This window comes from Nannochloropsis gaditana (assembly GCF_000240725.1).
Source record: "Nannochloropsis gaditana CCMP526 unplaced genomic scaffold scaffold027, whole genome shotgun sequence".
In the NCBI taxonomy this organism is placed as follows: Eukaryota; class Eustigmatophyceae; order Eustigmatales; family Monodopsidaceae; genus Microchloropsis; species Microchloropsis gaditana.
Genome location: NW_005803926.1, coordinates 72,958 through 84,654, shown reverse-complemented (window position 1 = coordinate 84,654; position 11,697 = coordinate 72,958). Strand labels below are relative to the sequence as shown.

The following is an 11,697-nucleotide window of genomic DNA, read 5'->3' as shown; positions in this document are numbered from 1 at the left end:
GACGAACGAGATCGGCCTGCAGAGCATGAGCGATCACCCGAACGTCGTCCGCATCTACGAGGCTTTCGTCACTACCTCCGAGGTCTGTATCGTCATGGAGCTGATGCTCGGAGGGTCTTTGACAGACGTCTTGGGGAAGCACGTGGTGGACTTCAAAGAGCCGCACATTGCCTATGTCGCCAAGGCAGTGCTCTCGGCCCTGGCCTACATGCACTCCTCCTACCGCATGCATCGTGACATCAAGAGCGATAACGTACTGGTGGACAAGGAGGGGCAGGTAAAGATAGCCGACTTCGGCTTTGCTATCGCACTGACGAAGGAGACGTCCAAACGGCATTCCGTAGTTGGCACGCCCTACTGGATGGCGCCTGAGCTTATCCGGGGCACGGACTACGACTCCAAGGTGGACGTGTGGTCCTTGGGTATCACCTGTATTGAGATGGCGGAGGGCGAACCTCCTCATCTGCATGAGCCCCCCCTCCGCGCGCTCCTCATGATCAGCATCTCCGGCTCTCCCGCGCTCAAGGATCCGTCCCGATGGTCCTCCCAGTTTCTCCACTTCCTAGCGCAAAGCACGTCAGTGGATGCGGAAGCACGGCCTACGGCGGAGCAACTTCTCAACCATCCGTTTTTGACGATGGCTTCTACGCAAGAGGAGTACGGGGCTTTCGTCCGAGCTCAGCTTGAGGCCCGACGTCGTCGGAGGCAACAGCAAGCGCAGGCACAGGCTGCCCACAACAAAGGGAGGTAGTATCAAAACAGGGGCAAAAAGAAAGCAAAGTGTGCCATCGGGAGGGAGGAATGATAGTGACTTCACAACAAGTCATGTGAAAGCTGCGAAATACGTCGCGGGATGTGGGACTCTCCTCCACACGCAAGTATTTGCGATACCAGAATTATGTGATGGGAATATTTCGTGCGATGCAACTATTTGCTACCATTTTTTGCATTCAGAGAACAGATGCACATCCGCAATGCTCAAGGCACATACACTTAAAGTACCCACAAGCCCCAAAAAAACGTGTACGTCTGTGTGCGAACTTCGTTGCATGCTTCGTTTAAATCTTCACTTCTTTGTTTCGTCTCATCACGAGTGTTCTTCGTTCCTCCATAGTGCCCATGCGGTCCAAAATACGCTCAAGCATTTTCCCAACACCCACGGAAATGGACTAAATAGTCGAAGCAGGCTCAACTTTCTGGTGTCTTCGAACCACGACTGGTGAAGAACCTTTCTATCTTCTTCACAAGGCCTCAGAGCTGGCAATGCTGATGGTGGACAAGAAGCATTTTGATCGCTTGTCCCGCGCGTTACCCGAGCAGATCGATCCATTTTAAGTACAATTCTGTCACGCCACGCCTCAACATACACAATAAGTCGGACGCTTGCCAATCCACATGCACCCTTACTCCATCATTTTTCAATTTTTTCACGGCCCTGACAAAGTCTGAAACGCCTGCTCCACCTCCGCGGCAACGTCGTTGTAGTAAGCATGAATTTCTTCCGGGGCCGTCTTGGGCTCCTGAAACTTCCCTTCAATGACTTTTTGAATGACTGGCGCCAATGCCGTTTTGATATATGCCCATGTGACCTTCTGATTGGCAGGAGAATCAGCGATTGCCTTCTGGGAACAGTTGTACAGCGTGATAATGGTGCGGAGCATCCCAATAGACTTGTGGATGGGACAAGTATAGTCATACGTTGAAAATGCATTCTGCTGCAAGAAATCTTCTCGAATGATACGCGCTACCTCCATAGAGACTTTCTGATCTTCTGAAAGTGACTCTTTTCCTACGAGCTGCACAATTTCTGACAGGTTCTCCTCCACCTGTAAAATTTCACGGGCACGCTTCTGCAGATCGGAGTATTGCGGGTCGATGCCATTAAAGTAAGGCTCGAGCACGCGCATATACTTAGTGTATGAAATTAGCCAGTTCACCGAGGGAAAATGCTTGCGCTGCGCCAGCTTCTTATCGAGCCCCCAGAAGACCTGCACGATGGATAACGTCGCCGCCGTAACGGGGTCGGAGAAGTCGCCACCGGGCGGCGACACCGCGCCCACGACCGTGACCGTTCCCTCGCGCTCCGGAGACCCTAGCGCTTTGACCCGGCCGGCACGCTCGTAGAAGGCGGCAAGGCGGGCACCCAGATAAGCGGGATAACCCGAGTCCGCAGGCATCTCGCCCAAGCGGCCCGAAATTTCACGCAAGGCCTCGGCCCACCGGGAAGTGGAGTCCGCCATCATGGACACATTCATGCCCATGTCCCGGAAGTACTCGGCGAGGGTGATACCCGTGTAGATGGAAGCTTCACGAGCCGCCACAGGCATGTTGGATGTGTTGGCCACAAGGCAAGTACGATTCATGATCCCCACTTCCTTTCCGTTGATATCGAGCTTCAGCTCAGGGAACTCAGCCAACACTTCCGCCATTTCATTTCCGCGTTCGCCACAGCCCACGTACACGATGGCGTCTGAATTTGAAAACTTGGAAAGCGATTGGGAGATGACTGTCTTCCCGCATCCGAAAGCCCCAGGCACTGCCACGGTACCTCCCTGCACTGAGGGGAAAATCGCGTCCACCACGCGCAAACCAGTTGTCAACGCAGAGTTACCGGGCAGCTTGGCCACGACGGGGCGGGGCCTACGCACAGGCCAGAAGTGCGAGAGTTTCAGCTTGTGCACTTGCTTTGTTGTCTCATTCTCGACCTCCAGCACCGTGTCTTCCACCGAGAAAGAGTCCTTCTTGTCGGCCGCTGCGCCATACACTTTCTTCACCTTACCGTAAATATTGGGGGGTACCATGATCTTGTGCGACGTCATGATCTCATTCTCCCATACCGTTCCAAAAATGTCGCCGCCTGAAAGAGCCATGCCCTCGCGCAAGCCTGCCACAGGCGTGTATTGCCAGTGCTTGGAGGGGTCCAGGGAAGGAATATCGGCCCCACGAGGAATATATACGTTCTGGTCCCTTTTGAAAATGTCTTCCAAGGGTCGCTGAATCCCATCGAAAATGGTTCCCATGATGCCGGGCCCGAGCTCGAGAGATAAAGGCTGGCGCTTGCGAAGGACCGGGTCACCCACTGTCAGCCCTGCCGTGTCCTCGTACACCTGAATGGAAGCCGTGTTGCCCTCCAATTTAATAATTTCTCCCACCAGCTTCTGGTGACCTACACGGACCAGCTCATACATTGCAGCACCTTGCATGTTGTCCGCGATGACCAGAGGCCCGGAGACCCGATGGATGAAGCCATAATCTGATTCCACGACGCCATCATCTACGACAACGCCCGCCATTTTTGCTTGAGTATCACGCGTCTAAATTTATGCGACAATAGATCGTACAATAAGGTAAGACTGAGGATGTTCACAGGTGGCATGCTATCATTAGCTGGCATGACGAGAAGGCTCTCCAAGCCAGAAGACATCAATCGCAGGCAGTACGCAATGACACAGTGACACAACATAGGAACAAAGCATAGTCAAGATCCGGACCAGGAATGAATGGCTAGAATATTGCTTGAAGAAGCCATGAACAAATCGCGGTAGAGGGTCGGGAAGTTTAAAAAAGGTTAGGGTGCGGGAAGGCAAAGATTCTCAGAGTCGACGGGAGCAGGGGCGCGAGAGGAGCGAGTGGGGAAGAGGAAGGGGGCAGCGAGGAGCGAGGCAGCGATAAGACGGGAGAGATGGAAAGCAGGGAGGCAGCCTGCAGGCGAGAGCGAGGCAGCGAGGCAGCGAGGCAGCGGAGGCGGGTGGAGGACGGAGAATGAGGGGCAAACTAGCAAAGTCAGGCGAGGCAGGGAGCGAAGAGCGAGGCCTCCGGCCATGACAATCGACTTTTTCGTTAGGAACGCTGACATTCCTCCGGTCCGGGCCTGTTGTGCTCGACAAACTCACATGTCTCATTTCATCTACCAGTGCAGATACAAAATCCGTGCGCGAAAGCCTGGCAACATGAACAGCAAAGCTCGGGATCTTCCTTCTTCGCGCCCTGTCTCTGCTTTCTCCAACGGCTGAGCCGCGTTAACGGCTTTCAGCGTAGACTAAATTGCGACCAGGCAACCAGGTTCGCAGAAGAATTTTTGCAGAAGAGAGTTTGACTTAATCGAGCAAGCGTGAAAAAGCCTAGACGCCAGGACGAGCGATGCAAAAAATATGCCGTCGAACGCTTTTTTTAAAACCTGGTTTTCGAAGTAAGCCGTGGAGTTGTTGCGACTTAGGCGGCGCTGAAGGATCCCTAGTTTGTAGGCGGCGGATGACTAAAGTATAGCATTAGCGGCCCGCCAAAAAGCGCGGGACGTTTTGGCTGATTCTAGTTTATTTCGTGTGTTCTTTTGATTTCTATCCTCTTATTTTGTCTCTCAGCTTACCAATTGGCTCATGCATCCTTCGAAATACACACGAATTGGCACGCAAGCAATGATTCATTACGTAAATGTCTTACGAGCGCTACTGTCGCCCAAAACGTAGAGAGAGGAAAGGTTTTTATGTTCGTATGTCACGGTGGAGCCTTCGAAGATATATGTAAACGAATGCATTGTCGTCACATGCCGGACGACTTTTTCATAGTGACAAACGGCACTGCTGCTGCGCTTCCTTGACTCTCCCCGAACGACCTGAGCGCAAAGTGGCAATGTCGCTAAGAACTTTAAAGTCGGAGCCCTTATGCTTGTTTCCATCCAATTTTCGGTCATGACAAAACTCATCTCACGGCGTTCAATTTAATAGAGGAAAAGAAGAAAAATCCAACCCGTGAGGAACAACCTAGTGGGACAGAAGCAGCAGGGATCACTTGTGTCTGTAATAAGGATCATATGAACACCTGGACTGAAAATTAAAAAAGGCGGGAATGCTCCCGATGTTTGTCAGTACTCCTTCCACTATCTCATGTTTACTTGACATACTGTAGACGCAGGCAACAATGACGAGCGAGGATGCAGCCACCTCGACGGTTGCTCTGAGGGCTGCCACAACGAGCGAAGAAGACGCTAATAGGCTAAGTAGAAGTCTTACCTCTCTAAAAACGACTTCAGAGACTGTGAAAAATAGTGAGCAAGTTGAATCCACTGCGAAGGAGAGCAGTCGGGAGCATCAAACACAACAGTCGCTTGCGAAGTGCCAGCAGGAGAATGAGCAGGAAAACACTATTTCTAATCGAGTTCACGAAGATGAGACCTTGCAAGAGGAAGAGGGGACTTGGCGGAAGGAGCCGGAGAATGAGCCCAAGGATGATTGTATCCTCTTCATCGGGGATTTGGCGCGTGGCCTGACCGAAAGAGAGGTAGCACAAGCATTCGCGGCCGTGGGCAACGTCGAAATGGTTGATATTAAGCGGGACAAGGTTACGATGCGTAATCTGGGCTATGGCTTTGTTCAAATGAGCTCTCATGAACAAGCTGCAGTCGCAAAAGAACGCATGCAAGGTGCAGATATTCAAGGACGACGCATTCGGATTGGCTGGGCGCAACGCAACACAACGCTATTTATTGGAGACTTGGACGAGAGTACAAATGTAGAGGATCTTCATCGTACATTTGGCCCTTTTGGTCTCTTATACACAAATGACAGCTACCTGCGGCAGGGAAAATGTGGAAAATATGGTTCTGTCAAGTTCATGTCCCGAAAAGATGCAGAAACTGCACGCCGAGAGATGCATGGTCGAGTGTTAAGAGATGGGACTCGTCCGATCCGAGTGGTCTGGCACCATCCACAGACGATCACAAAAAAAACTGGTCTCTCTGTACCCCTTCCTTCTAACGAGCAGCATTCACGCGAGCTGGTGCACATTCCACCCCCACCACCAGCCGGCGTCCTGGTTTCTAGCCGCCCTTATTCAGTGCACGTCCATTTTGAGGCCGACGGGATGGAAAATCTTGTCACAGAAAATCTTATTTACGGCTTGTTTGCACCCTTTGGACAAATAATTGCTGTAATTCTTCCTCAGGGCCCAGGAATCCTGTGTTCTGATCAAAATGAAGATGTTAGTTGCTGCCGGCGTGGCTACGGCTTTGTACATTTTACGGGCTCCGCCTTGGGGCGGCTTTGTGCAATCGAGGCAATTCGCACTCTGCAAGGCGAAATTGTTGCTGGAATTCGTCTGCAATGCGCATTTAGCAGGAAGCCCGGTGGACCCGTGCGTGCTTCTTACGGTTTGACCGAAAGCCGCGGCACTGCGACGATGCCTTTGAAGCGTGGGCATTATTCTTTTTCTAAGACGAACATGGAGCATAAACTAGACATTTCTCGCCTCTCGTATGATCTCCAGGCCCACGCCGAGGAACGGCCACAGGTCATCGTATTGTCTAATTTAACGTCCTGTAGTGGCAGGTCTATAAATGTTGTAAAGCATGCTGACAATCATATGGTAAGCGGAGACGTTCAGCAATGGAACCATGCACCAAAAAATTCTAGCGACGAATATATGCCGCCTTTTCTATCTTGTCAGCGCAATCCTTCTTACCAGCAACAAGAAATACCACAAGAGGCGTATTCTGCTAGTTTTTCATGTCCTCCAAACTTTGGTGGCGCATATTACGATGAAATTTACAGTTGTAATCCAGGGTACACCTTTCAAGAGCAGGATTCGTATATAAATGATCAGAGCTATCACTGTGTGCCCTACAATGCGCAGCATTCCTACATATACAATTGTGAGCAGTACACGTCGCATCCACCGCATTATAATGCGCACTCAGAGCACGGACCGGACAGCAATAGCTGGCTTTCGCCAATTACTGTACCGTGCTCTCACGCATTTCACACAAATAACCGCACAGCCGTGGCAGGAAACAGTCAATATCACGATATTAGTGGATGCAATTACGGTGATCACTACATTGCTGGAGCGACATTGCATCAATCATCAAGTACACAAAGACGCGGAGCAAGCCTTCCAAGTGGAAATGTAGCGATCTAGCAATTGAAGTGGGACTGACATGGATTCCTCAGATATGTTTTCACATCGTGCTATTTGTGTTAATGTATAAGGATGTATGTGACAGTTTCAATAGTTGAGCAATCAACAGCTAGGAAGACACTCTTGTACCAAAATAAGAGTTGTCATCTCTTAAAGAAAATGAAGACAAGCGAGTCCGTTGGCATTTTCTTGCATTACTTTCGCGCTCCGGCAAGTGGGCCATTTCCGTCATTACACCGCTGCAATGACTCATATTACAGTTGCGTTTGTCTATCAGTTTGTTCAGGTCTCACATTACGATTGCATTTACTTGATAGGTATATACAGGTCTGCTTCTATTGTAACAGTCGAGAACATGTGAGGATTTAGAAAGCATTTCTCGATGGCCATGATGAGTTAACAATTTTAAGAGCTTCTGCTGAGGCTTGTCGTCCTTTAAAGCTTCGTCGTACTGAGGAGAAGGGCGTGCGTACCATGAAGCTGAAGTCTGAGCTCCGTCTTGCCCGTACCCGGATGTATATCGGCTGCGCGGTACTACGTGCCCCGATGGCTACCTACATGAGCAAAGTTCACGAATAATTATGATCATGAACACCCAAACAGTAATGCGGGGACGATTTAGTCCCCTATTGACCAGTCAAGGCTGTATTATGCATTGGAGAGGGGAAATGAAGACAGGAAGCTGGGTCAAGGAAGTCCTCGCCCCCCATGCTGCCTCCCCACCTTCAACTGGTCTCCGGCAAAGCTTTGTGGTGTTGGTTAAAGCGCGGAAGGCAGCCTCCCAACGCCAAGCCTCGGAAAGCATGCGAGAGCGGGCGAATAAATTGAATGCATGTGAGGGAGCGATTAGAGCGAAAGCCACCGGGAAACTCGAAAAGGGTATCAATATTTACAAGTACTTGAACCCAGGCGATGTTGGGTTGATTCTAGAACGGGCTGTGAAATGTGGAGATTGGACTATAGCAGAACACGTACTAAAGTATGGAGGAGAAAATTTTGAGTCCTCCTTGAATGAAACAGAGAGTGTCATTATGCGTTGCTGTCGCCAGGGGAAACCAGAGCTAGCCAGCGCGATCCTGCAAAAATTGTTGGCGCGTGTCGAATTGGCAGATCCACCACCCTCCATATCACTTTCTTTGCGCTCATCAGCGGCTTCTGCGTACATCGTTTTGTTGCGCGCATTGGGTAAATCCGGGCGTTGGGAGGCGTGCGTGGAGCTGCTGAAGCGTCCCTCTCTACCCCTCGCCCTCTCCTCGGAGGCTTGTTTTGAGGCCGGCATAAATGCGTGCGGTCGGCAACAACGTATAGACGAAGCGCTGGACTTACTCGAACATTTTCGCCGGCACTGCAGCCAGAAGGATATCTTGAAGAGCTCCTCCTGTTACAATGCTGCCGTCAAGGCCTGTGCTCGTGTCGGCGCTTTCGGTAGGGCCCGGGACGTCATTGAAGAAGCTCGTAGAGATGGCTTGCAGCCCTCATTGGCGGCATTCAATGCAATTTTAGAGACGTGCAGCCGTCTTGGGGCCTGGGATGAGGGCTCAAAAGTTCTGGTGGATATGCGACAAGCCGGCGTGGACCCCAACGAAGACAGCTATGCTTTCACGATTCGGGCGTGCGTCGCGCTTAAGCAATGGAAGCAAGCTTTGTTTTTGTTGCGATCAATGAAAGATCATGGGGTTTTCCCTAACGAGCACTGTTACATAGCCGCGATCGAGTCGTGCTGTCGGGGTGGGCAATGGCACAGCGTGGTCCAGCTCTTGGACGGGATGCGGGCGAAGGGCCTCGAGGCCCCGGAGAGCGTGTATCTGGTCAAGATCCTCCCAGCTCTTTCTCGCGCCGGTCGATGGCGCGAGTGCAGCGACACTTTGGACCGGATGAAGCGACAAGGGTTGCGAGTTCCGTTGGAGGCGCATCGCCTAGTATTGCTGGGCTACCGCCGTTCGGGGCAGTGGCAGAAGGCCCTCAAGGCGCTGCGCAATCTGAGGCACCTCGGGCTTGCCCCCTCCCTCTCTTGCTATGAGATTGTGCTTGATTGTTGTGCACAGGGACGTCGATGGATGGAAGCAAAGGAGCTCTTTGCTGAGATAGAAGTGGAAACTCCCACGGGGCCGTCCCTGACTTGCTTCCACTCCATGTTACAACTGTGCGGGAAGACAGGCAGATGGTCCGAAGCCTTGCAACTCTGGAGCATCGTGCACCGCGAGCATATGCTCGCTATCGACAGAAGAGGAAATCGCCCCTCTCAAAGTGCTGCTATGGATGTAGAGCTTGTGTCTGGCTGCCTGAAGGGGGCCTTGATGGCGTGTCAACAGGCCTCTCAATGGACCGAAGCGCTGTCTTTGCTGAAGCAGGAAGAGGAAAGGGACCAAACGAGTAGAGTTTTGAGGGACATGAATCCTGAAACGTTGACGCAATGCTATGCGCTGACGCTTGCTGCCTGTGCGAAGGCGGGCGAATGGGAATGTACGACAGAGCTGTTGCGTCGAACGCCTCGTCCGGATGAGGCGTGCTATGAGGCCGTGTTGGAGGCCTGCGCGCGAAGAGGAAGATGGGAGGAGTGTCTGGCACTGTTGCGAGAGCTTAGAAGTAAAGTAAGCAAGGAAAAAGAAATGGTATTGGATGCTGGCATGTATCAGTTGGCCATGTGGGGATGCATAAATGCAGGACGCGCGGATGAGGCGGTGGCCTTGATGGAGGAAATGGTCGCGTGCGAGGGGCTGGTGCCGACAGCTCGGACTTATGTGACGTACTTGAAAGCACTCCAGCGCCAGAAAAACTGGCAAAAGAGCGTCCGCGCCTTGATGCAAGGGCGCCGGGAGAACGTACTCGTGCTGAAAGAGAATAGTGACAGGACCGCGAGTCAGGAACTGCTTGCCTGGACGACTGTTTTGCAGACATGTGGCCGCGATGGGCAATGGCAAGAGGTGTTAGATATTTTGTGCGAGTCATCAAAGACGACTGTTGGCGGTTCAGTGGGCTCCGAGGTCATTTGTCGCCGCGGGGTGCCTCTAACAGTTGTGGAGGTCTTGCTTGGAACAGGTCGACTGCGGGAAGCCATACAATTTTTGGAAGGACTGGCGAAAGACGTTGGTGTGATCCCGCCTTTACCGGTGATAAATCGACTGCTAGGAGGACTGGGAGCCGCCGGAGAATGGAGTCTCTGTCTGGAACTGCTGCTTGGCGTTGACGGGGCAGAAGACGGCCCAGAGGGTAACAGCATGAAAGCGCGTTTCCATGTATCCCCAGACGTGGCATGCTTTACCGTTGTCATGGGCGCCGCAGCGGCGGGCCTAGCAAATGAAGGGAGTCATGGAGATTGTGCGGTACAGGAGCTCGCACAATTGTTGCCTGTAATGCGCTCGCGGTTCGGATTGGAGCCGGACTTGAGGGCTTACAACGTTGCAGCAAATTTGCACCGTCGCGCCGGGGACTTGGCCGAAGTGCTCAAGATATTGGAAGACATGAAGCAAAATAAATCATTATCTGGTATAGCACCTGACGTAGTGACTTATTCCACGGCGCTTGCAGCTTGCGGGGAGGCAGGCAAATGGGAAAAAGCTTTATCCCTACTGAAAGAGATGTCCAGTCTTGGCGTGCAGCCCAATGTTGTGGCGTATACAGCCGCGATTTCTGCCTGTGGAAAGGGCGGGCAAGCAGCGTTTGCATTAGGCTTATTTCAAGAGATGAAGATGAATAATGTGGCGCTCAATGTACAGTGCTGTAATACATTGCTCTGGGCCCTCTCTAAAGGGGGCGACTGGCGGCAGTGCCTGTTGTTGCTTGAAGAGATGGAAAGCGACGCATCCATGAGGATTAAACCTGATGCAGATACCTATCGAATAGTTATGCAAGCCTTGCGCGACCAGGAAGTGCAAAAAGATCTGACTAAGCGGCTCCACGAAGGGCTGGCACAATTAACGGCCGAAAGTGGAAAACCCGGAACTCAATAAGTGAAAAGAGGACTTTGACATCACTGTGGGACTGAGAGGGCTGATATGCATATCCTTGTGTAAAAGTAGAAATGTCAATGCTATGCAAATAATCGAGTGTGGTTCGAGCTTCCAGTCTTTGCGTCGGGGCCTCAGGGGAGAGGCCGCAGAAAGATACTCCCCCGCAAGCTACCCGGCGCCCGAAGAAGATCTTGTTCCTGCGGCCTCTGGATAAGCGTCGCACACAAGCACGGAGAGAGCCTTTCGTATTATAATGTACCAGTACTTCTTTGTGAACGATTGTGCTGTTGCTTTTCGTGCCTTGTGTAGGTCGGTGCGCACCTTGCCTGTCGCAGGACAGGAACACCTCCTGTCCCGATGCTTCTCGTTCGCGTGAAGGCAGAGGTCTGTGAGATGGCACAGACCTGCACCATGTTTCCAACCAAGCTCTGAAAGTATTCCTGCTTCAGCCAAAAACTTTGCCTCATTTATATCTCTGTTTTCTCTACTTCCTCCATAATGTAGTCGTCGGTGTCGGATTTTGACGCAGATAGCGCAAGGAGGAGTCCGCCTTTCGTTGCGGAGCCTGGTTTGTCACTTCGGATCAATTGTGCGAAAGCAGCAGACAAGTTCGGAGATGCTCTAGCGCAACATACCGAAAGCCTCAAAAGTACTAATTCTGCGTCATTTGTAATTGACGCGGAAGGTATCATACTTTCGCGACAAGTACCAATGATGGAGATGCCAACCAACCGCAGCGGCCCTGGGACGGACTCGGGAGAGAAGTGCCCAAATCCTCCCACGGTTGGTGCACTTGTCACGACTACGCTTTCGCCCAAAAGTGAATCTCCTAAGA

At 51.8% G+C, this 11,697-nt stretch overlaps 2 protein-coding genes across 2 annotated transcripts; both read left to right on the top strand.

Moving 5' to 3' along the window:
• Positions 1-7,501: 7,501 nt before the first annotated feature.
• Positions 7,502-10,171, top strand: NGA_2083900 (uncharacterized protein; the record flags this gene model as incomplete). Its single annotated transcript, XM_005856171.1, has 1 exon — positions 7,502-10,171. A coding segment is annotated over one exon (2,670 nt), but the record flags the coding sequence as incomplete, so codon positions are not given.
• NGA_2083100 (uncharacterized protein) lies at positions 10,151-10,903 on the top strand (the record flags this gene model as incomplete). The annotated part of the gene is made up of 1 exon (XM_005856170.1): positions 10,151-10,903. A coding segment is annotated over one exon (712 nt), but the record flags the coding sequence as incomplete, so codon positions are not given.
• Positions 10,904-11,697: the final 794 nt, after the last annotated feature.